The 26,272-nt window shown below is 37.9% G+C and overlaps 2 protein-coding genes across 2 annotated transcripts; both read right to left on the reverse strand.

Moving 5' to 3' along the window:
* Window positions 1-673: 673 nt before the first annotated feature.
* LOC105286890 lies at window positions 674-9,626 on the reverse strand. The gene is made up of 13 exons (XM_011352163.2): window positions 9,257-9,626; window positions 7,101-7,184; window positions 6,886-6,951; window positions 6,151-6,407; window positions 5,622-5,847; window positions 4,946-5,487; window positions 3,498-3,647; window positions 3,009-3,112; window positions 2,749-2,905; window positions 2,258-2,380; window positions 1,976-2,106; window positions 1,314-1,590; window positions 674-1,230 (listed from the first exon to the last, which is right to left on the reverse strand). Exons 1-13 carry the CDS (start codon window positions 9,419-9,421, stop codon window positions 885-887), a joined length of 2,628 nt encoding a protein of 875 aa, XP_011350465.2. The 5' UTR covers window positions 9,422-9,626; the 3' UTR covers window positions 674-884.
* Window positions 9,627-17,829: 8,203 nt separating this feature from the next.
* LOC105286888 (organic solute transporter alpha-like protein 3) lies at window positions 17,830-25,348 on the reverse strand. The gene is made up of 6 exons (XM_011352161.3): window positions 24,998-25,348; window positions 20,525-20,720; window positions 19,940-20,171; window positions 19,518-19,674; window positions 19,217-19,357; window positions 17,830-18,527 (listed from the first exon to the last, which is right to left on the reverse strand). Exons 1-6 carry the CDS (start codon window positions 25,068-25,070, stop codon window positions 18,337-18,339), a joined length of 990 nt encoding a protein of 329 aa, XP_011350463.1. The 5' UTR covers window positions 25,071-25,348; the 3' UTR covers window positions 17,830-18,336.
* Window positions 25,349-26,272: the final 924 nt, after the last annotated feature.

Consider the following 26,272-nt stretch of genomic DNA (forward strand, 5'->3'; position numbering starts at 1 on the left):
CCTTGTATAATCTGACGCAATGCAACCGCGAATCGAATGTAATAAACCAAGAGCTTATAGTTTGTTATCTGCTATAAATAATCACTTGTCAAACGTGACGTAAAACACGAGGAAATGCGAGAAGAAAGAACGCTTTAATAGATCTTTAAAATATGTTTATCGTTCGAGGGCAAAAGCAACAATTTAAGATCCAATTTCGCGATTTTCCATCTCTTCGCCGTCCCTTTATCTGGCAAGATGGAAGACGAAATGCAGTCGTGTGTATTACGTAAGCGATGCATGTAACTCCCTCGGTTGCGCTCGATTATGTGGGAAGCCGATCGCAATCCGTGTAAACGTATCCGTGAAAACGGCACATGCACATACATCGAACGCGCGATCGTTGGAGCGTGACCTGGAGAGCGTTTCATGTACTTAGGCGGGCTTTATCCCGTGTCTTTCTCGTAGATATACGTGCGGTATCTTGCGCCTTACATCCTACTTGCGTCTCTTGGACGAGGCAATAATTGGACCGAGAGATAGCCAGTCCGCTTTCTCGCGAATATCCTGCCGGATCGCGACCCAGGATCTCTCGCCCACGCAATGGCGAAGAATTTCGATAGTTGAAACGTGAAATGTTTCTTGAATTACCGGATGACGGGCTGGCACAATTGTCGATCATCATTGATCATCGTTGATGATTACTACAACACCATCTTTATTATTCGATCAAATATATAATGTAATACACAATAAAATCTAGTCAATTAGTGAAGAAATGATTTTTCGGTCGGTTTAGATCTCACGTTGACCCCCATTATTAAATATCTTTGTCGCTTGCGAAAGCTTAAATAAATAAATAAATAAAGAAATAATATTAAATCTGCCGTCAGGCCGTTGTCTTTTTACGTCTCGTTCTCGTGGTCCCTTTCGCTTGATTTCGTGGTCGCTTCCGTTGGCCATTTCTCCGCGGTTGCAGCAGAACTCACAGTGGTGGTGGTAGTAATGATAGCAGTGGTGTTCGGTGGGTCCGTAATCACGATGGGTCCAAGAGGTTCCGCGGTCTGTTCCTTTTCCGTGGTAGGTCCCTCCTCATTCGAAATTTCTTCGATGCTCGGCTTATCCGCGAGATCTTGGACTTCATGCGAAGTCTCTAGAGTGATATCGGGAGTCGGTGGTACCAGCTCCACCGATGGCATCATAGTTTTTATCTGGCACTGTCGACCCATGTAGCCGAGGGGACAAATACATCTGCAAGAGTAACGCACACACGTTTTTTATTTTATTCGCGTCGACGTTTTATAATACGATCAAGTCGAGCGAGCGAGTCTTACCTATAATTGCCGTCCTCGTGAGTCATGCTAATGCAAGTAGCATTGTTCCGACAGGTATTGGGGTGCTCGTCGCAGTAAGTAAGCTTCTCGTTGCACAGATCACCGGCCCAGCCAGGTTCGCATCGGCAGTCCCACGGCCGTTTGCACGAACCATGCACGCATCCGGGATAGGGCACGCATTCGGTACAGTTGGGGCCCGTCCAGCCGACGCGGCATCTGCACGTGCCCGGTCGCCGACAGTTACCGTGTTCCCGACTGCATCCTTGCGCGCAGATCGCTGATGGATAATCATATTTTGTTATATATACATGTGTAACGTATTATTTTATTTTTAAAGAGATGATTATTTGTAACTTTAATAAACCGCGGAAAATTATACGCAACTAACTCTATCCATCGTGTCGACGTAAAACGTACGTGACTTTGGACATTTTTCTTTTTTCGTTCGATACAAGTTCTCGCGTTTCTGCTGCACGTACATTTCTTATTTCGTCAAAGTGGATTCACGAAAGATTTGATGTATATTTAGGGAAAAGATTCTCCGTTTCAAATTCAAGTTTCGAGCGAAAGAAAAATAAAGTGGCCCTCGTCGATAGTCACGTTCCCGTTTATTTTCGAAAGAGTCTCTCTGTTTGTTCCTCTCGTTTCGGGAACAAACTTACGTGTTTGACATAGCAGTCCGGTCCAGCCTGGCTCGCATCGACACTCCAGGGGCCCTTGACAGGTCCCATGGGTGCAGCCCGGCAATACCGCGCATTGTTTGCATTTGGGACCCTGCCAACCTAAACGACATCTAAAAAAGCAAAACGCGTTAAGTCTCCGTCTTCCCTTTTCTGACACGTTTGTGTCAATAAAGCTCTAGTGAATCATCCATTGCGTTTTTTCCTTAATGTCTGAATCTGAAGAAGCACGTACATATGAAATATTGCAATAAGGTAAATTACCTGCATTCGCCTGGTTTCTCGCAGTAGCCCTGACTCGACAGGCAGTCAGCTGCGCAGATAGGCTCGGAGCAGAACATGCCCTTCCAGCCGGGATCGCAGGAGCACTCAAAGCTCACGTTACACCTAAAAGAGAAAATCATGATGTCAAATGCCTGCTAATCTATCGAACAGAATCGATCGCTATTCACGAAAGATCACTTTGGTTTCGTGTTACGCGGAAATCAGACTCGCTCGTTCGCCCAAGGTGAAAGCAAACCGAGGCTCCGATACGATACCCGTTATTGTTCAAGTGGAGTTCAATTCATGGCATACGAAACGATAAGTCGCGCCGCATTATAGCAAGCGTGTGGGTGAACGATCGTATAGGAATTCAGTGATCGGCTTTAAATGCCGTTTGATTTTCATATTCATAAACGTGTTTGTCAAAGGTGAAAATTTATTCGCGAAAAATTGGAAAGTATATTCTTTGCACGTTAATCAATCGATCTTACCTTCCGTGTTGACAGCCTGGCAAAGCCACACATTTGTCGCATAGTTCGCCATAAAAGCCCAGTTTGCAACGACATTCCCCGGGACGTCGACAGTAGCCTTGAAGGGGATCGCAACCCTTGCGGCAAATTGGTACATCGCAAAGATCTCCGGTCCATCCTAAATAATAAATAATAAATAATCAATTATATAATATATTTTCTAGTAAAAATTTTGCTTATTGTCGATCTCATGTTCCGAAACGAAAAACTCTCCTTCGTACCTGGTAAACATTTTACTTCGCCAGCTTCGTCGCAAATGTAGTGGGAATTGGGGTGTTGGGACGCTGGTATTTCGCACGCTTGTTTCTTCCATTTTGGCACGTACCTAGATGATTAAATGTAATAAACTCCTGATTTGAAAAAAAAACGATGACACAAATTGTATCTTTCGATCCATTATTAATACACTAAGGTTGCAAAATCGTTGCTCGTCATTGCTCGGATATTTCTTCATTCATTGGTAACTCGAGCGGTTACCTCGCGTGGCGAAAGAAAAATTCTAATCACACTGTGCCAAGGAAAACGACGTTCGAGAATAGCTCAAGTATAAATAATTAACCGATGCGTATGCATTGTTGATTATTGCTCGCTTACGTGTGTCAATCTCGGCTTTCTTAACAGTCTTGATGACAAGACACTGCTTCGAGCTTTAAAATCTCTGTCTAACCGAATTATCCGAAATTTATGTTAATCTGCCTAATTTACGATACCTCGGTCCGGCGGCGAGTCCAATGGGCAACACAGAGGTCCCTAGGACCGTGACAACTGTGACAAGTCCATTCGTCTCCGATTGTGCTAGTTGATGAGGAAACTTGACGAGGAAGGTGGCAAGCAGTAGCGATATCATCATCTTGGCTCGACTTCCGAGTCAAGACTGCGAGGATGAAAACGTTCAAGGCGAAGCCTAGGATAACGGGACCTTGTTCGAGGCCACGACATACTTTTTACCGTGTATGCGTGCGCGCGAGTGCGTGCGTGGTACAGCAACGATTCTTTCGTCGACTCATCGTGAGTTCGTCTCACTCGAGTTCAATGCACTCCACGGACAGGCTAGAGGACAGTGAAGAGGATAGATAGACAGATAGAGAGAGGATCTTTTCCGGGAAGAATTATTTTCAATATTCTGAAAAATTTTTCAAGATCTTCTCCTTAGGAATCAGAAGATTCATAAGAAACTCTCCCTCCGTTTTTTCGCTTCTCGCTTTTCTCGGCCTGACAATGAGTGTCACAATTGTCGCAAGCGTTTTGAGGAAATTTGATAATATTTTTAATATTTATAAAATATTATGATATTTATTATATATCTGAATTTATTATAGTATATAAGTCTCTTAGAATAAAAGCAAATTATATAATCGCAGCTTATTGTTAGTATAATAATATAAATGGAGTATAAAGTATATAAATGGAATGATATCTTAAGAGAAATATAGTACATTTATTCTACTAAATTTTTTACAATTACAATAGATTACACAAAACCACAACTATGTATTTACAAATAAATATTTGTTGCTCGATTACGTTGCTGTTGATTTTCGACATTAGGAACTCTTGGAATTCAGTCTATCCGTTGCGTTGAGCTAGAGAGGCATTCAACATTATCTATTTTGTTTCTAAAAAGAATATCAACAATCTGAGCAAATCTCGACTAATATTATTTGTATTCTACTATTATTATCTGATTTGTACATTTGAGCTTTCGATATTTTATATCTTTTCGCGTGCAATTATATTGTATTAAAAATAGTATTGATAGTCACAAGTTTCTCCGATATCATCGGACTTTCCTACAATATTGACACAGAGGTATCGATATATCTGAAATGTTCCGATCCCGATAGAAAAATTTTAGACAGAATATATTGCAATGTGTATTGGGATCGGTACTTACAATATCCTCGAAATAAACCATAATTGTAAAAAACATACATTAAAGCGAGGATGCTCATCGATGCGATGAGCAACGCTCTCGTGAAAAGAATATTCACACATTTCGTTAAAGAATGATTCGTTCATCCATGACAAAGCTATTGACGAAATATGCTCGCGGATGTCTTTATCGTCAGTAACTGAAGATGTTTCTTTCGTGACAGCAAGCAAAATTCCTGAGTTGTTCTTATTGGTCTAGACGAGAATCTACATCGTAAGATAAAATCACTTGACATCTTCTGCATCGTTTGTCGCATTTGCATCGTTTGTCACATTTGCATCGTTTGTCACATTTGCATCGCATATCGCCTTTGTTTTCATAGGCTTCTGCGTTTCATTTTTCGTTTCGGACTCGCCGTTATGTAGTATATCTAGCACTACATAAGTCGATAATACTTTTGTATCCTTCGAATTCTTGGAATCTTTCTTCGACGAGTTTGTAGCTTTTAGCGTCAGCCTCTCCAGTTCCATATCGCAGCTTTCTAGCAGCGCCATTTCTATGTTGTTTAAACGGTTCCTGAACCTTAGTAAAACGTGTTTTACCTCGAGAGCTATAATTGTTAATACCATGCATACAAACACTACCAGTATCATTAATACGCAATGGACAAGGTTAAATTCGATATCGATAATTTTTATCGTAACATCGGTCCAACGCTGGGCATGGATGGTGATCGGATGGCTTCCAGGACCATCGCTGCTTGCTACCCTAATCAGGTATTTGTAACCGGGCGACAAAGAGATCTGCGCCGATTCACATTTTGTCTCCTGCAGAAATCAAATGGAATCTCTTTACGAATATTCGAGTCTAACAGATACGTATCTGTGTATCGAGTACACATGAATCTATCTATTTGAAGTAAGTGCTTCAAATATACGCGACACGTTTAATCTGTAATTACCTGGTTACCCGTGATGCCGTATCCCGTCTTCTCCCAAGTGACGACGAACGTTGGCTTGTCCGATTCCTCATTTTTATCGAAGTGTTCGAGTGTAGATGGGCTGAGATCTGTGAATTTCTTGCGTTGCTGACTCAGTTGGGCACGCCAGTCATGCCACGTGATATATGCTTGATCGAGAGTACCACCGTATAGAAGTGTATCCAACTTGGGCCACCATTTTTCCCAGCTGTAATAACGATCACATTTTTCTCGTGTGCAAACGAAGTGAAGATGCAGAGTATCTTGATCAGAATAACATTGACATGAAACTATTATAAATATAATATACATAAATATATTATAAATATATTACGAGAATCTTGATAGTTTTATAGATTAAAAGGAAAAATTGATATGTACATGGTGTCGCTTGAAGAAAACACAAACGGCTCTGACATTGCGTTTCACTAAACACCAAGTTTTAAGCGCGCATATTATACCTTGACACTTTTTATCTTATATAAATTATTAATACTCTTTTGTAATTTACCTGTATTGCTTTATCATGCCTTTTTCGTCGACGACGATAATCCATCCAAACGGTGCGAGCGTGGGTTTCTGCTTTGCGGAATAGTAGTTGTCCTCTCTCCATATTCCTATCAGATCTTTGTGCATTACTACAGCCACATCGTATTTGTTCATGCGGACTTCATCTCGTTCGGGTGCCGGCAGTTTGCTTGCGTCATAAGTTTCTATCTCCTTTCCTTTAGTTTGGAAAAACGTGCATGCTGTGTCGCAACCCAAACACTGAAAAGACGATATTATGAGATTGACAAACACTGTGTTATATGTACTGTACACATTCTACACGAATTTATCAAATAACTTCCATTATCATGAAAAAATTAAACTTTTCGCAATAAATTTAAAATTAAGAAAAAAGGGAAAAGAAAGAATCGACTTTTTCGGAATGTTTGAGGGAGTCTAGCTTTTGTACAAGACCGTTTTCTATTCGAACGGGCTTTCCGTGAGAATTGGCAGGTAGCCGTTTCCTAGAGTTTCACTCTCTACCTATAAGCATTATCATCCTTCTTCGAGACCGCTCGGTCTTCGTTCTTTTTTATAAAATCTCCCGATGGTTATTCCCGAGCGACAACCGAGATTCTTCTGAGGTTAATCGATTTGTACTTTTAACCCTTGCCTCAAGGCAAAGGAGATCGCCCGAATACCAATTCGTGATATTATATAAAAAGTTAAATATATCCTAAATAGAAAACGCTTTTACCTGATGTGCGTTTGATACCGGATTCTTCGATAAATGCTTGCAAGGCAAGTCAGGTAGAATTGTCACCTAAATTAAAATTAAACAAGAAGAAAGATTAAGATTTATCATTATATATCTCATTTTTTTCGATTAATTTTATTAAACAAGTTTTTTATTTGGGATAGATGCTCGATTTGACATACGATATATAAGAATCCTATCACGCGCTTACTTACATTGTGAAAATCGTGTTTCTCGCACATCTCACGCATTGCCTCTTTTTCAAACAAATATTCAAACACATAGCAGCTATACCAGCACTGTAAACAGAAAAAAAGGCTGTATAAACATCTAGCATTTAATTAGAAGTAGAAGTAGAAAATAAATTCTTTTGAATTAGATTCCAAGTTTAATTGGATTTTTAAATCTTCAGACTTTAAAATTTTGACTCGTCAAGGTTTTGTCTCTCGAAGGACTTTGAAAAATAGCCAGAGATTTAACGACGCACAAAAACTTTTCAGTTACGGGACGCGCCAGGAGAAAGAGACGCTATTAGAGAGGGAGGTGGGCAGAAGAGAGGAAGAGAGTAGATTTGATGCAGAAAGAGAGGCCAAGATAAAAAACGTTGAATCGAACGATTTAAGGAGAGAGAAAGAAGCGAGGGAGGAGAAGGGCAGGGAAACACCGTAAAGAAGGTAGAAAAAGGGGGAACGGAGAAGAGGAAGGGGAACTGAATTAGCTCCAACCTGTTCTGAGCATAACAGGCACCGTCGTCGTTGTTGTTGTCTTCATATTTATTGGGGTACCGAGTCTCGAGTGGGCTCGCCCGTTCCTAAATTCGACTTTCTTTTTTCTTGCGGCCTATCCCTTTTTTTCCTTCTTTCGATCCCCGATTACCCTTCTCCGAGGCGTACACTCGCTAAAGCTGACCCTCCACTTCGTAGAAACGAAAGGCCTCACACGCTAATGACATTTCCCGAAAGCTACGCTGAGTTGCATCTTACCCACAGAATAGACATTCGGGCTTTAAAGAGCTCATCTTACATTTGTTTAATATTGTTTATAATCGCAGGTACAATATGTACCATTTTATTTTTGGAAGATTCGTAATCGAGAAATTCAGATATCGTCTGAATAAATTAGATAGGGAGATTATATCGGTAGGTGAAGGAATCCAACTTATTTCTTCCAGCAAAATCGGATCCGTCGATCTTGGCTTTATCGGACAATGATCAGACTGAGTACCGAGTTGCGATTATCGACTTGGATCGCGTCGCGTCATCTTGTTCTAATCTGAAAATCAGTGACTCGTTTGTCCGGCAACGATAGGCTCGTAAAGTGAAATAAATGTCCGAAAAGAAAAACGGCCGGTTAGGGCACATCTTTTGAGAAAAAACGGGAATACTACGATAATACGAAGGACCGAGAAAACCAACTTGGGGAAAAATCGATATTAGCGATATTAGAAAAATATCTAATAAGTATTAAGAAAATATTTGCGAAAATCTGTATTCTGGAATATCGAAAATGCATTATTTCTTTCGTTCCCTGTTTGCATTACATCAAGCTCCTGCTAATTGAAATGCAATAACAATCATTTACTTTCGATCGAACAAGCATCTATTTTCTTCCTCTTCCTCCTCCTCCTTCATCACCTCATCGAATCAAAATTTTAATTAATCGCAGAAATGGCTCATTATTATTTTCCGAAATTTTTATATTATTATTATATTAAATTTTCATGGTGTGTAAATTGTAATTTTCTCGGTTCCTCAAGAGAACAGTTAACTATATAGTGTTCTAATGAGAAAGGCCCGAAGGGCCGTTTCTGCTCCCTCGGCAAGCTGTTATTCCAATTTTGAATTCCCTCTTTCCCAGAATACATTCATCACAAAGGCTCATGTGTAAATTCGAACATTGGGCCCCCTTGCGTGACACGGAATCGGTGGATCCCCCGAGACTAATGGACACTGCATACGGTACCGAATGAGCAACTTTCTCGCGCATTATGTTCCTCTACTCCCCTAATCGCGATTTCCAATCGATCGTAGGAATCGAAGGGATAGGGCGGCCACACCTGGTGATTGTCATTAAATCCCTCTTTTCACCAACGCCACAATTTATCAGTCATCTGTTTTCCGAATTTCCCAGCTATGAGACCGGTGCTCTCTCTGACTCATACGCGTTCAGGAAAAGCGAAAATACGATACGTCACGCAAGCGAAATTGTATCGATCGCTGATCAAAGAGCTTAGCTTACAGAGTTATTATTTTTATACCTATTTTATATCTATCTGTACGATAAAAACATTATTTGGAAAATGTTTCCGAAGCGACTGTTACGCGCGAACATGTTACCCTGTGTTGGAATTCGAAACTTGGAAATTAATTACCTCCTGGCAACCGATGTTCTTGTCGCACTCGCCATCGGCGGTTCCGTGACTTTTCAGGCATGTTGATCGACACTGAGCGATTCTGATGCTTGGTCCAAGATCCATGCCTACTGCTAAGGTCAAGGACGCGTAGAACATCAGCGGCAGAAACCACGCGGTCATCATTTTTATGTGTTTAAAAAATCAATCAATTCTCTTTTCAACTTTTTATCACAAGAATACGCGTATACTTTAGAAATGAAGCTCGAGATTGAACACGTCTACCCGATCGCGCGGATCGTGCTTGTGAGATACGTGGAAACCACAGGCATAGATTCCACAACCGGAATATCGACGCGACTGCGACCCTTCGGAGTTCAGGACCCTCCTTATATAACCGCGCGTCCCCTACCACGCGCTCTCCCTGGATTTTCGTCGGTTCGGTTCGCCGCCGAGGCGAGCATCCCTCCATAATTATACCTCGTTCCTCGACATATGGGCAGCCTCGAAATTCAAGTATTGACCGAATTATTCGGCTTACGTGAAATGTAGGCCAGTATGAGCGCGCACGTGCTGCCTTAAAACAATATGATTTTATCTGTAAAACGTGAAGTAATATTTGATACGTTCGATCTACGGAACCAATTTTCATCCGTGCTCAAATATTGCTGGTGAAGTGGTTGGTCTTTCTTTTTCCTTTTCTGTGGTAAAAAAGTGCTCTATCCTTCGAAAGTAAGATGGCATTTTGAGCCATATGCCGTTCAGAACGTGGACCGTACGAGCTATGAGTAATTACGGCGGGCTCTGAGAAGCATCATAACAACGGTCGAAACAATATTCGCTAAGATTTCGAAATTATTTATACACGTTCATCTTGTTTTTGCTTTCCTTTGAAAATCTCGATACAACAAAGGAGGATAGAAATAAATTCGAATGGAAAAGACGCACTCTGTGAATCCAATAATCACGATCGGTCCATTAGTTTGATATTAGAGAGTTTTCGAGCGATGTATGCCTCATCCGGCAAGTAGGTACGCGATCTCCGCTCCACCCACTTTCGCAATCAAAGGGAAAAAATAAAAGATATAGAATACGAAGGGTGGGCCTTACTCAGTCGTCCGCCGGATGTCGGGATCTGGGTGCCCCGCGCTACACCACAATTCACAGGATGTGTACAAATAAGGGTGTTGGTCTCGTCGTTTGATTGTGGGATGAAATATATGTGACGCTAGCGAGCGGGAGAGCCGCGTTACATCCCTCGCGTTATGCCCGGTGGCAAAATAGAAAAGGACCCCGAGCGTGTACTCATTCATCTAGGTTGGTTCAAGGTGGCGTGCTGGGTCCATGGGCAGCAACGGATTTCGGTGTCCCTTGAATAAACGCGAGAGAGCAGCGACAGTTTCGACATTGTGCGCACCTGGATCGACGCGACTCGGCTCTAATTCTGCTCGCACGATGACATTTATGAAAATTAATATCATTTGTATATAATGAGACATATACAGGTTGTTTCAGAAATAGGTGGCCAAACTTTAAGATTATATTCTATTCACTGTAAGGATAAAAACAAGTCATATCAACATAAGTCCGGAAATGGTTCCTTTCCAAGTTATAAACATTTTTTATTTACAACAAACTTTGGTAAAAGGACATTTCATTAAAGCAATTGCTGGAAATACTTCAGATTGGCGTTCCATAGATTATTGAAGATATTCAAAACTTCCTGCAATATTTCGTATTTTTATTTATTTATTTTTTATTTCGTATTTTATCACACAAAGTGATAATACGATTTAGTACGTCCACAGTAGCAACACGAGTATCATAAATGAGAATCTTAAATGTCCCTAGGAATTTTTGAACGTTTTTGACAATCCATGGAACTTCGATATGGCTTGCATTGATGCGAAAAGAAATTATTTTCTACATCAATGCAACGAGAAACGTTTTTTTATCAAAGTTTGTTGTAAATAAAAAGTATTCATAACTTTCAAAGGAAGCATTTCCGGATCTATGTTTGATATGACTTTTTTTCATCCTTCTTCTTTTTTTGCTTATTCTCCTTAATAAGACTTTGACGGCTGTTTTATCAATTTTGTTTTGTTTGTTTAGTTCGCTTCAAGATTTTTGAAACAGCAATTATTTGACCTAGTTCGATCTTCTTTAAAACTTCTCTACAATTTCCCTTTTCTCGCCGTAGGTGTAATATATTTTGTAGCATCTGGTAATCCGCGTGGCATACAACGCCAGCGTCTTTCTCGGTTTTCTTCGTAACATACAGGCGCTTTAGCTCTCGCGCCGTCGTGTCTTCACTATTTTTCTCGTACTTTGACGAGCGCAAGCGCAGATTATTTATCGTCCCTGTAATCCGAGGGGACACGAGGGATTATGTAGGTCCGGCGATTTTCCGTAAGATTGCATTCGCTTTCCAGGTACTAGCCTGGAGAATAACGTCCCATTCCGCAGGAAACAAGGGCCTCGTAGCTACGTTTCTCGTCGCCGATCGAGATTTAGATTCTATCTGCGACCGCATTTTACTGCAACCGCATTTCTTTTTTACTCGTTGCACGCGCCTCGTTTCGTGTTCTGTTCCAGCACTATCTTAATTGTCTGCCCTGAAAATTTCAAGAACCAGGAAAAGAAAGTTTGTCTTCTTTAATGGTAATGAAGCATTACATTCATTGTTTTTCATTAAACTGATAAAAACATTAAGAATCAAGAAAGAGCTTGTAATTTATTTATTTATTGGATCTGTTATTCTCGAAATCGATCTTTCGCAAATTGCTGAGATCGAACAAAACGTATCTCGCATGACTCGCCGAATAACTTGAAAGAAATCCATTGAGCGGGATTAACAAAGCGGAAAATTCTAGCCGGCTCGTCGTTTCGACTTGTCGAAAGGCAACCAAGTCGCTTTGTAAGCTAGTTTTCGCGTCAAATGTGGCTGCGACAAATTTTCATTGTGACCGTGTCGTTTCCCCTCGTTTCTCGCACTTGCGTCGCGAAGCGGAATAAGCAGTGGTGCGGACACATTTATCTTAATGGACAGGTGATGCCAGAAATCACCATTGAGAATTTCGTAGGTCTCGCTGGAGGAGGACACTGGCGGGCCCCGATCCCGATGCGTTTACGTTTGACAAATTCTCGAAAAACGGTATTTATGATCCATCTGGCTACCGATGGTTACCAAAGGCACGGTCAGAGGAGAGAGGATGGACTTTTACTGCCTTTCTTCGCGCTACATTATGGCATATTAGGGCAGGCGATAGTACAATATCATTCAGTTGAGGTTTTCCGTCCTGAAAATGTTAAGCTAGCTAGAGGTTTACAGGGAGAATCCCTGCAAAACGTGATTTATTTTACACGCAAAATATATTTCAGCTACACGTTGAATTATTTACGGAATCCCTTTATACCATATCGTACGAAGTATAGTAAGATTTCCATTTTATAGTACCTATAGTTTTTGCATTTTAAGTACTTTTTAAGGACTTTAGATATGCACTATAGATGTACAAGTGTGAGCTACGAGCATGAAGCTGCATGCAGATATTCCCAAATTTGTCGATACTTTACAAAAGAATAATGTGTTTCGTGTTGTTCGCGCACCGTTAATTTACTGCACGCTTACAGCGATTATACAAAGGCTAATATGGTCCATATATGCACGCACGTGCATACTTATAGTCATATTTCGTGTGCCTGAATGGAACTCGCGGTGAAAAAAGGATTTCGTCGGGACTTAATGATTTCCTGAAAACGAAATCCCACTTCATTTGCAAAAAACCGCACGAATCGTCAGAGATATGTCAAAGATACGCGAATAGTCTGAAGAGTGCAGAATTTCAAACGAATTGACACATCCCAAACTCTTGATTAAATTATCTAAAGTATTAGAAAAGATGTCTAAAATCAATTAAATCCCGAATTCCTTATTCCTTCATTTTTGATTAAAAATTAACACATCACTGATTGATTTAAGAGGTATTATAGAAAAGTAAAGAGATAGAAGTAGACAAAGAAGAAGGAGTGAGAAGGGAAAGAGAGAGAGGAAAGTGGAAGAGAGAGGAGAGGGAGAGGGAGGCATATTGGGTCCTAGTCGGGGTCATTTGGTAAAGCTTAAAGTGGAAATTGGCCCGGGCTTCATCGCGCAATCATTATGCCCTTCCGTCGCTTGCAACGTTCATAATTCGTAAATAACAGTGTTGGAAACGCCGTGGGGAGTTTAGCATATTTTAAAGAGAAGAGGAATTAAGGAGAAAAGGAAAGATAGAGCACCGTTGGATACGAAATTAAAAAGGAAGAGAGGATGGATACACGCACAACTGATTTTATTTTATTTCAGGGCAATCAATTCGCAATCGTCCTTCACGAAATTGTATCGAGATTGATACTCGTCGCGTTTATTTTAATCAGACACTTTTTTATAAAACAGGCTCTACGTACAATTAATCATCGAGAGAAATTCGGAAAAATCAAATCCAGTCATTCTTGAATACTCCAGAGCTCTATTTCAGTTTTGTCACGCTCGATTCAGAAACGCGCGATCCATCCATCATCTCTAGAAGAGAAGCAGAAGGTATCGAGCGGTATCTGGGATACGTCAAAGAAGGCCCAAAGTTTCGCTCGTGTGCATTCGGCCTTTTCGAAGAGAGGACCATTCCTCGCGCGACCATATGGTCGCCGGCGGTGCAGGTCATTATTTTCTAGCAGGATCGCTCGAAAGGGGATTCAGAGAGCGAGAGGAAGTGACGAAGGGGATGAGGAAGGGAGGTTGGGGCCCACCACAAAATTGCCTGAAAATTACTCGGCGCGCCTTGCTCGGCTTTTCGTTTTTCGGAGATAATTTTATGATTCGGGATTTTTAATTTGAATTTCAATACGAAAGAAGAGATGCACGTAAGATCGTTCCTCCTCATGCTCCCTTCTTCCCGATATGCGACAAAAATATTTTGCAGTATCCCCGTCAAATGAATCGATTTATTTGTTTATCCGCTTTGTATTTATTACTGCAAAACCTGATGTATACCAGATGTTATAATGTTATGGAGGAAGAGAAACACATTTATAGATATAGAAACACATGTATATGAAGCGTGATGGTACATCATATGCTAGAGATAAATCAGAATTTTTTGTACGGTAATTTTACTCTCCACTTGAACGTGTCGGTTATATGATACATCGACAGCACTCAGAATTTAATGTAACCGTTTTTTTATTCGAGTGTATTATATACCGTCGTTAAGATTATGCCGCTTGTCATGCAAAGAGAACTTGAAATATCCTGACGAAGATCGTACATGCAAGTGTTTTATAATAAGTGCGTTGTCGTGTACACACTCTTGTCAGTTCGTTACTTGAAAGAGCGTGTTGGAACTCTAAGTAGCTACTTCCTTCAGCATCTTGAAAGAGCTTTGAAGCTGTTGAAGCTGACTCTTGAGAAGGAATCGTTGGTATGGTTTTTTTCAGGAAGGAGGACATTTTTTTTAATAACGTTTTGCCTTATTTTTGTACATTTGAAAACACACGGCAGAGAAACTAATTACAATCTCGCGACGTATCTCGGAATTTATACAACGTCCGCCATTCTAATTGGCGTAACATTCGATAAAATTGCGAACGCGTGGCGATAAGAGATAATTGCTTCCTCAATTAATATCATTTTGTTCAATTAAATAGTGGTTATAACGTTTATATTTATTGATCGTTTATATTGATTATCATTTGAATATCGCTTGAATATCGTTTAAATAATATTACACACACACACACACTCTCTCTCTCTCTCTTCCTCTTTCTCTAGCGATCAGCGCGCAATATTGGATACTTGGATACGCTACTTTAACTCGATTATTTCTTTTTCTTTTTTGCTTTGCGCTAGCCCAACCTTCTCGTACAATAAAAGATGTTCGGCCACTTATTCCGCCTCCCTCGACATTTTCGGCGGACAGGATTTCTCGGTAAGATCAAAATGCATTTTTTTCTCTCAGAAGATAAATCCGTCTGCCCGCGTGCCATATGTCGACTTGATCTCTTGGAAAGTGTTTTCCAGTTCCTCGTGTGCGCGTGCAACAGATGGCCGAGTGGGGCCTACCTTATCCTGAGGGATCTGGAAATTTTTACGACAGCGATTCTCCGCACCCTGACAAATGTTTTCTACAAAAAATATCCACAAATTTACGAATTGAAATAATGTCAAGAAATTTCATTTGTAGCTGCAAAATTATCTTCAGACATTATTACAAAATTGACGAAGTTGTCTATTTTATAAATGTGAGCTACAGCAATTTTTCAACTGAGCAACTACATAAATACAAACGAAAATAAAATATAAACTATAAACAACTACAAACGATTCTAAATTGATTGGTGCTAGCGGATTTCAGATATCTTAAAAGTGAACGAAATTACCTATTTGTCCAATTCTTTAAGGAGGTTCGGGTACTTCATCGGGGGGAATAGTGGGTCATTTTTAATAATTAATTTCTCTATGCAATGTGCGATAATCTAAATCCCCTTTTTTCCCTCATTTATTTGTAAATTATTAAGTTAAATGTGTATTTTTTTTTCTTTGTCATTTGCATTTTTTCTTGCATTATTTCATTCTGAAGTTGTGTACTATGTCATTACCCATAAAAACCTATGAAAAAAAGGAAAATCTTGAGCCTATTAAGTCGATTTTTTTCAAAACGAGGCCATGAAAAATTCCAAAAAATTCACATAATTCTATTTTGCATTATAGAACAATACATTAAACTTTTATTTCACCATGAGGTTGGCTGCATTTTTTTGAAGCACCTGAACCTTCTTAAATTACCGTAATTTACTAATTTAAGGCCTTTGCACAATAGGCGATAGCGATAGGCGAAATTCGGAAATTTTTTCGCTATTACCTCTTCCAGTTTCCATTCTGCATTAGCATATATTATCTTATAGTCGAGTGCCAATTCATTCATTTTTTCAAAATGCTATAATTTGTTTGTGTTAAACTACAAACGAAATTATTGTTACTACGAACGAGATGCTAACATTTCGTATACTGAAAACTTAATTTAATAAAAGTGAGGTACCAAGTTCACATAGGCGGACTCCCACGAATACTTTAACGAACTCTGAGAGTATAGAAGCATCGATAAAAGGATATGTGGGAAGGGATGATGTCCTATTATAAATCATAAGGATGATTATGTTAAAATCCGCTAGGGCCGGTTCATTAGCTCGCGAAATATCGTCTGGTTTCTTTTTTTCACTTCATCCTCCTCAAGGCTATCTAGTCGGGACCGGCGTAGAAAACAATTTAGATGGCCCATTTGAGACGTGGGTTGTACCTTAATTAGTCCCACCGCAGCAGATTACCAATCAGCAATTCGGGAATTACGACGCGGTGATTTTTCAGTCCACGACAGTCAAGGCTCTTTTAAACCGATAAAGATGCCCGATAGGATGTCGATACATGGAAATGCACTTTCTCCCATTTTCCACTCCCGTTCGCGTCACATCATCGTCTCACATTTCTTTCGCGCTCTCATTTATGTATTATATATACATCATACAAATGCGTCAATGGACACAAAAAAGATTTTCTTGATTAACAATATATTTACAATAATCACATGATTAATCCGCGAAAATGCAGAAGACTCCGAAGAAGACTCGAAAAATGTTCGATTTATTCGCGCGGAAATAAAAAAAGGGCAAGAGACCCATTCAGTTTCGGCAAATATCCTCTGTCCCGTTCTTAGGCCGATCCCTCGAAGAAAACTTAAATCTATTACGGCTGTAAAGCTCGATCACGATCACATCCCGTGAAGAGGGTCGAGGATCGAGCAGCGAGAGTTGCATCTCAGGAAGAATACGAAGGGGGGAAAAAGAGGTGTAGGTTTTGTAGTTATGGCCGAGGGCCAGGTAGGCGCAGAAGGGTCCTCTGAAATCGCTCGAAAAATGAGGGGGCACACGGACCCCGTAACGTTTCTTTCTTCTTTCCTTTTCTTCTCGGACGTGATATAATCACCTGTCTCCTCGTCGAGAGTGTCGAATAATTATAACAAAAGAGATGAAAACTGCGAGTGGCTTGTCTTTGTGCCTCCGTCAGTCTCCGTCAGTGATTGCAAACCGGCGTAATCAAACGTTAGTTTGGAAAATGTCTGAAATATCATTTCGATTCTATAGCTTAGTTAGGTTTCACGAGCGCAAGCAAAGAAGAATGGCATAACTAAAGCAAAAGACTAAAGCTATATAAATATAAAGACCCGAGAAAGAATAATAAGCTAAGAGAGTGGACTTTGAATAAGTTTTTATCTGCGGGATGTTCATCTTTCTTCTCAGGGAATAAAAATAAGACAAGAACGCTTAAATACATCTTACGGAAACACGTTATCGGAATATTAACGTTCCCTTTTAAATGCGACGAATGTTTGATGACACCAAAGATAAAGTTTCAACCTGGCCACAGAAAATACATCGTCGTCTCTTGTCTATTTATCTTATGTATTAATCTTGTGTATTGATCTTGTGTATCTTAAGCGCAGTCAAGTAACGAATTTGAGAAAGAAATTTACGTAAATGGTGGTAAAATCAATGGAGAGGGAACATATTGAAAAAAGCAGGTCTTTTTATCGGTATATATAAATATGCTACATTAATTCTAATTTTACGAAAATTATTATTTACAAGGAAACGTATCTAAAGAAAGAGAATCTCGATTCTGTCTATAATATCTATACATCTATATAAAACATTCTATATAATGTATTTAAATCTCTCTCAAATTACACACACGTACACACACATACACACACAGCGACTATCATAGAATCTTAATCTAATACCCATGAGCCACAACACAACATATAATACTTATAAAAAGATTCAAGCGTGACGCAAATGGATTTTATCGACCAAGAGGTAAGAGCATTTACCCTGACACGTATCCACGTACTATTAATTTGCACTTCCCTCTTGTACCTATCAATGCTGACTTTTCGCTCGCGTTGTGTCTGCCGATTGAAAAGCGCGCTTGGAACGCATTTCAGGAATTTCTGTGATGAAAATTCGAATTCATCGAGGAAAATAATCCGACAGTTGACACTTCGAGCCTGTCACGCGATCGACACCATTGAAGCTGGAAGCTGCTTATTACCGTCGTTGTTGCTGCTCGGCTCCGCTTGATTCGATGTCCTGCGATCTATCGCGTCTGTTTCTTGGTTTTTCTCCAAATTGACGTAATATACGTGCCGGGCAACGTAGCACAGAGCTAGCATCTCAACTAGCATCAACGTGTTAAACGTCACTGAAATCGAGAACGACGGAATTACTCACTCGATGAATTATTCTACTACCATTGAGCCGTTATTTTAAATTCCATTTAATTTAATATTGTTAACTCTTAAATGGAATTATGCTAAATATAATTCAAATTATTTAATTACGAATTATGAAATTGCGTACTTGTAACGAACGTTACAAATACATAAAAAATGTCTTTGTCTAGAGATTGACCAGAGAGATTAAATGAAATCAAGGTGTTAAGACTGAATCTTCGAAGATTATAGTTGGAGAAGATGATCTCATGCATGTGTGAGATTCGCATCATAACTTGCACACTCTGGTTCGTAATCATCATAAGTGTTATGCGATTAAATTGAGTCAGCCTACTTGTAGTACGCATAATGAGTACGTATACATAATTTTTATTCGAGGTTCATGGATGTTGCGTGATATCTTTTTCTTCTGTAAGAGTTCTTTCTTTGTTACATTTGTTGTCGGTTAAGGACGCAACGAAAGGCGTATTCTAAATTTAGGGATAAAGGACCTTTCACGATATTTGAGTAAATCGGCCGATCGTGCAATTGCTCTTTCATCGGAATGCATTCCGCCGGTGATGCGGCGGAATATTAAACGACAAACGTGCATGATCAACGTCACGCAATTAACATAATTTTGTAATTTTGATGAGAAATGGTAACGTGTCGTTATTACCATTAGCATAAGTTGCCGGAGTGAGGGGTGGATTGCACGGAAACAGACCCGTGCTCGGCAGACTTTTGATAATAGCCAACTGCAATTTGGAAAACAATAGCACCAGTTGCAACACCACCGTTTTGTATCGTAATTTCGCATCTGAAACAAAGACAAAGTAAAAATGTTTATTATGCGCGTACGTAAAAGGCGTCGTTATCTTCAACACTTCCATATTTCAGTAATGCAAATATAAACACATATTGCGAAAGATAAATACAAGATAATAAGATAAAGAAGATAAATTGTATTGAGTTATTACCTGGAGCTGCCAAATGCAAGGTTTTTGTAACGATCGTTAAACTGTACAATCCTAAAAGTATACTGAGAACCATGACTGGCTGAAGGTATAAACTGTACTGCGTGACAAGTATCGGCTCTTCAACCCCTATGAAGAGAAGTATAAAGTAAAGGAGACTCTGAAAATATGCAAAGAGATTTATTTCGAATGAAATTTTCGAGATCTTTCGTATCTGTGATACTTGATATAATATGCAAGCTCATATCGCTATTGTGCTGTTTGTTTGTTCGAGATTGCAAGAGTATGTACGTAAGAGTGCGACGCAAAGTAGCGAGAAACATTGCTTCTTTGAAATTTTAATAAACCCAGAGCCATTATGAAAATTATTTAACACGAGAAGTAATTGAAGCGTGGCGAGAAAGAAAGGGGGAGAGATGCTTTACTTGGACGATTGGAAGCTGCAGGGCCAAGATGTTTAGCCAGGATAAATTGGCATCGGTCATCGGAAGGTCCGGAAAGGGCAGACAGGGCCAGCAGCAACAGGGCCCGACTCGCAGCAGCAGCGTCGGTGTCTCGCTGATCTTTCGACGACCGACATCCAGCAGTAGAAGATAGAGCCGATAAAGGCAGATCATTAGGAAAATCTGAGTCACTGCCTCCGAGAGTAGCTGGCCTCTAATCGAAAGTTGAACGGGCGTTGTCATTCTCGTGAATTTTATCAAGAGAAAAACTGACGCGGTTGTTTATTATAACCGGAATTTTAAAAAAGTTTTTATCATTTCTGAGGTATTATCTATTTATATTATATATATTATCTAATTGAATGAGCATTATCATTTTCGTGAATTTTATCAAGAGAAACTGACGCATGTTATAACCGGAATTTAAAAAAGCTTTTATCATTTCTGAAGTACTATTTGTTTATATAGATAACATTTCAGAATTGTACATGATCATAATTGTATTTATCACTTGTGGGAAGCTTTGCAGTGATTGCGGCGCATTTTTAAGTGAGTTTTACTTTTTACCTTGGTATCGCGATAGCCGTGAGACTGCAAACGCTAGCGACTGGATACACCGATAGGATCGTGATGGCGTTTGCTTTGTAAAACCTTGAATCCTTTTGGGAAAGAATATTGTGACAGGCATCAACCGCAAAATACAACGTAAGAATCGAGAATACCGATCCGATGCTGAGCAAGCCGATTCCAAATGCATTTAAACCTGAAACGATAAATAATATTTAATAAAAGACAACAAATATTAGATCATTAATTAAGTGATCTGGGCCTCATTTACATGGCGATACAACTCAATGGAGCGATGTTTTGAAAAATTTTCTTTCTATTTTTTAAAGATACCTATCCTGCTATAAAATTAATATACGATAAACTGTGTTACGCAGGATGTATTTAGTTTCGCTATCTAGACGCGAAACTCATATTACCTAGTTGACCTTTTAATTGGGGATGACGAGTTAACTCGTCATTGGAAAATCCTTCTCCGCGCGCATGACTAATTAACCTCATGGAATTCTTTGAAGACGACGCACGTAAATTTAAACTCGACATCATTCGTTTTTTCTTGATATCATGTGAGTTAATTCGTCATAATATATTTGTCGCGGCGTGCACGGAATTGAAGGAATGCGCTTTTGTTAAGTTAGCTCGCCAGTTAAAAGGCTAATAAACTATAAAATAAATAGATAATAAATATTATCTATATAAACAGATAATATTTATTATCTATAAATAAATTATTTATCTACATAAATAATAAAATTGAGAATATTCGTCCTATATCGTCTGATATTGAATTATTCTTTTTTGCATAAAGTAGTTTTTTTAAGTGATAAAGAATAAATGATAAAAGATGATGAATCAAGCGATGCGGTAGCGTCGCGACGCCAAGTACATAAAAAAATTAATAGCCGTATGAGAAATAGCGGCTTGATACAGCACTAGCGCGACATCATTTGACAGGTCACATAAATATGATTTTGATGTTGAAAACTTTATCTTTGCCAGTCCAATAAAAGAAGAAAAGAACACGGATGAAAGGTCACATAAACTTGTGATTAAAATATCTCAGGAACTAAAGCCGTTATCAAAAATCTAACGGCACTTTTATAAGATAATATGGGTGCACGCTTTCGAACGCGATCAATTCAAATTAAATTGGTGCAGTCAATCCTGAGATATTGCAATCGTTATGTTAAAACTGTGACGTTCCGTTTTTCATTTCCATGGAATTTAGACCACTCACGTACGTATGCTCGCACAAACACATGCAAAGCGATTTTGTCCATCAAGGTGCGTTCACACATACACGTTTTAATTTCTTAACGAGCGAGCAAGCGAGAGAAAGAAAGCGAAAGAAAGAAAGTGAGAGACAGCGAGAGAAAGAGACAGAGATTATAGGTAGGACTATACTAGGCGTACTATAAATATAATACTTTGCTGTAGTGTTATAAATTATTTAATTTAAGTATTAGTTAGTAAGAAAGGGATTGACTGCACCAATACCACAAATTTCACTGCATAACGTCGAGCGCTACCACATTCATTGCATAAAATTATAAAACTCGTAAAAATGATTTACTTGAAAGTAAAGTTAAAGTTATAATAAAAAATATTGTAAATCACATAGAGAAATTTTGTTAGCAAAACAGAAAAAAGTATAAAATATATAAAATTAATTTACATTATATAAAAATCAAAAGATTATTCTTAATAAAACTTATTACAAATTGCATCGGAACGATGTGTTAGCATACAAAATAATTGATAATAAAACATATAAAAAGAAATTATGTAATACTAATTATATGTTCAAAAGAATGTAAAACTAAAATATAATCAAATTTTAAAAATTTACAAAAAAGAGTGAGATCCTTAAAAAACCTTTTTAAAAAAAGAAAAAATATATACGCCAAGTACATAAAAACTCCCAACTTGTCGCATGATGACATTGAAGTACTTAGCGTGCCCGGATCGCAGTGGTCATGTATTCTTGTAAATTTGTACAATATCTTGATTTGTATTGTATCTTGTATCTTCATGATTTTCAATAATGACTCGCAAATGATTTTGTGTCTCTTATAGGTAGGACAGGACGTTTTAATGTGATTCGGGCACGCCAAGTACTTCAATGTCGTCATGCGATAAGAGAGTATGCATGGAAAACGTTTGGGTAAAATACTCAAACTGGTTCTAGATACTTGGCTAGTTAATTATTGATTTCATATTTAGTTTTGAGTTTTGACAAGTTGGGAGTTTTTATGTACTTGGCGTATATATTGTTTCTTTTTTTAAAAAGGTTTTTTAGGGATTGCTATATCTGCTGTATTTGAACATAGCAACTAACAATGTACGCATGCATGGGGAAAGAGAGAGAGAGAGAGAGAGAGAGAGAGACAATGCGTACACTCTCTGTCTCTGTTTCTATCGCAATCACATTACTCGCCCAGGCACATGCTTTTTGGCGGTATGCTCCGTTTATTTATACATGTCTATGAATAAACTACATAAATAGATATAGTCAATCTGCATTTTGTACTAGGTATAAATATATTTAGTACGATTTTAGCATTAAGCACATTCAAAGCTATTTTCTGCTATCCTGCATTTTCAATCAACTATTTAAATTATATTACAGAGAATAAAAATGCTTTAATAATAGTTTTCTGATAATACAATAATTAATATAATATCGTGATCGTGCAACATAGTAGACATAGTAGGTATGTACATATACAACATGTAGGTATACATTTTTTACATTGTCATTAAATATTGTCGCTTAAGCTATTGTTTTATCTTATCGGTAATGAGTCAACGAGTAAGACAGTGACACAACACATGTCTCAATTCTCCGTAACGTAACAAATCGTACTTTTATCATATAATCTCTTATTTTATTTATAAAGCGTGTTTAAAATTAAAAAAAGTATTGTGCATGATTACTATATAAATAAATGGAAAGTTATATTTATTATATACAGAATATATTTTAAAATAAAGAACAAAATTAAGAATTGCAATACTTATTGATGATTTCCTGTTTACTGTTTCTCATGCAACGAGTTTCGTTAACAAATAAAAATAAGACGAATCATTCAGGTAGTTAAGATTTACATAATTTTTCATCCCAAACATCACCCATATAAATTTGCAAAAATACCTTGTCCAAGGAATTTCGCTAACAAATAAAAACAAAACGAATCATTCAGTCAGTTAAGATTTACATAATCTTTTATTCCAAACATCACCCATATTAAGTCTGCAAAAATAACTTATCCAAGCAATCAGTAGCACTTGTTTGCTACTTGATAAGTAATTTCTCTGTGTAAATGCAACGGCTAAGACTCGGATAACAAGTCTCATAGTATCGATATACAATATATACAAGGTGTTGTAAAAATGCCACACGTTCAAAATGTACGCAATCGCCGAAAGTCGTATATTTTTCATTAGATATTTTATATTATATTATAGTTTGTATTTTACATTTTAGACAAAATGTCTCTATTTCTCTAATTAAAATATAAAATTTCAACGATTTCTTTTTGTTCCTTCATGTAAATGTGTCTTTTTATGTTAATATATAAAATAATGATGGTTACTACACGTGTACGCGTTACGCTTAAGGAATTTTGCGAATGTTGAACTCGTACATACCTATAAGGCTTCATACATAGTTGTAACGGGGGACTTGAGTCCCGACTTTCACCGATTGCGCTGCTCGATGCAAGCGTACATCACGTATATTGTAATCAATTTATGTTCGTGTGAAAAAAAAAGAAAACAGTTATACATTATATGATGCTAGACAATAATATTATATGATGCCAGATTGTAATTTTCTTCGTAATCTTAACAAAACTTGTTATTTGTAATGTTAATATTAACATTTTGTTAATATTATAAGTAATAAGTGTATGTTATATTATTATTATTATTATTATTATTATTATTATTATTATTATTTTGTACCAGTACGTTTAGGCCTTACGCGATTTTTCTCGCTGTAAACTTGAGACACCCGTTCTAGACATATCAATCACTTTCTACTATCGTTTCTGATCGCCGTAACTGTATCTGGAGTAAACTCAAATCGAATGCGATTTGACGCTGGCAGCCGCAACATTGCGATTTGATATTTTTGCGATAAAAGAATTGCCGTTAAAGGAAACAATAAGTGAGAATATTATATGAAGAGATAAACGCCAGTTTGATAATCAAGTTGATAATTAATTTTAAAAAATTATTAAAAACTTAATTAAATATGTATTTAAAAAATTGATTAAAGAGTGAGTTTATATCGATTCAATGTTCAATATCGATTTAATTTAATATCAAATTATGAATTTTATAATGTTAGAAAATTATTGGAAATTTCATGTTTTATTTATTCCAAGACTCTTAATTATTAACAATCTTGCGACTGTAGCATGAGAAAACAAAATTCCTAACCGATTTTGAATTTTTAGTGGAACTCACTTTCTACAAGTTGAATAGCGGATGGCACGTAATTTGGGTCGCAGGTGACATCCGCCTGGACAACCTGATCCATAACTGCGAATTTTCTACTCAATCAGGCAACAGAGAAATTGTCAAAGAATTACACAGTCGCGTTTGTTGCACAGCACTCGTTCGCGACCGTTCGCCAGTTGCAACTTTAACAAACTCGAAAGAGGCGGTCGTGGCTGCAAACAGTGAGAGTGAGCCCCCACTCTCTCTCTCTTTTGCTTTACCGGCGCGATTGTGATGTCGTAACGAATTATCGCATGCAAAAAGCGCAAGGAAAAGGTACAGAGTAAGAGAGAGAAAGAGAGGGGAAGAGAGAGCGAACGAGATTTCTGCTTGTGTTTATCAACTTTCTCCCTCTTTTGCCGTATTTCGAACATTTGCAATATATTTAGTTTTAAATCGGTATTTTAAATACCGATTGCGAGTTTTAGAATAGTTAAACATAACTTTATAATTAAAAATTCTTAACGCGCGTGACTAATTATAACATCCACGATTAGCTGCTCGGTGTATAAACGTTTATTATATATTAATAATCATAATTAACGTGACTATTTGTTTTATCAATATGACAACTGTTTATCAAAGTAGATTTTTCGCTGTGGATTAAAAATTTTATCGCCATTATGTCACTTGTTGTTAACTCTTTGTTGACCGAGTAATTCTTATCGATAATTTTTACTGGTTAGCAGTATCTGTTTAGGGTTAAACAGTTTAACTTGCTTGTGTCGGTTATCGTGTATCTTCGCATGATACTTGTTACCGACTGCCGGCATAAATTATTATAATTTCAGTATTATATCAAGAAGCAAAGATAAATGCGCAACAATAAAATTATAATTTTATGTGTGCGCTGTGTGTGCGTATGTATGTGTGTGAGGGTCTTACTGATTACAAATCTATAAAGTCCGTTTTAGACTATGCAATATATTCCGCAATATTTAACGCAATTTCCCTTATATATATTTCCCCTATAATTTCTCAATAAAATGTAAGAAAACTTTTTGATTTTATAAATTTGTGAAGCACTTTTTAAAAAAAACTGAAAGCATATCATATCTTGGAAAGAAATGGTAAAACTACGTGAAGAATTTTTCTCAGAGTGATGCATATCTTTTTACAGAAACTTACCTTTTGTATAATATGATTTTTAACTTTTAATATTGTATATTTCTACATTTGACGTACGAATATGAAATTTTGCAAGGATATAAGATATATTTATAGAACTTTGAAACTTTTCAT

Source organism: Ooceraea biroi, chromosome 5 (assembly GCF_003672135.1).
Source record: "Ooceraea biroi isolate clonal line C1 chromosome 5, Obir_v5.4, whole genome shotgun sequence".
NCBI classification, from domain to species: Eukaryota; Metazoa; Arthropoda; class Insecta; order Hymenoptera; family Formicidae; genus Ooceraea; species Ooceraea biroi.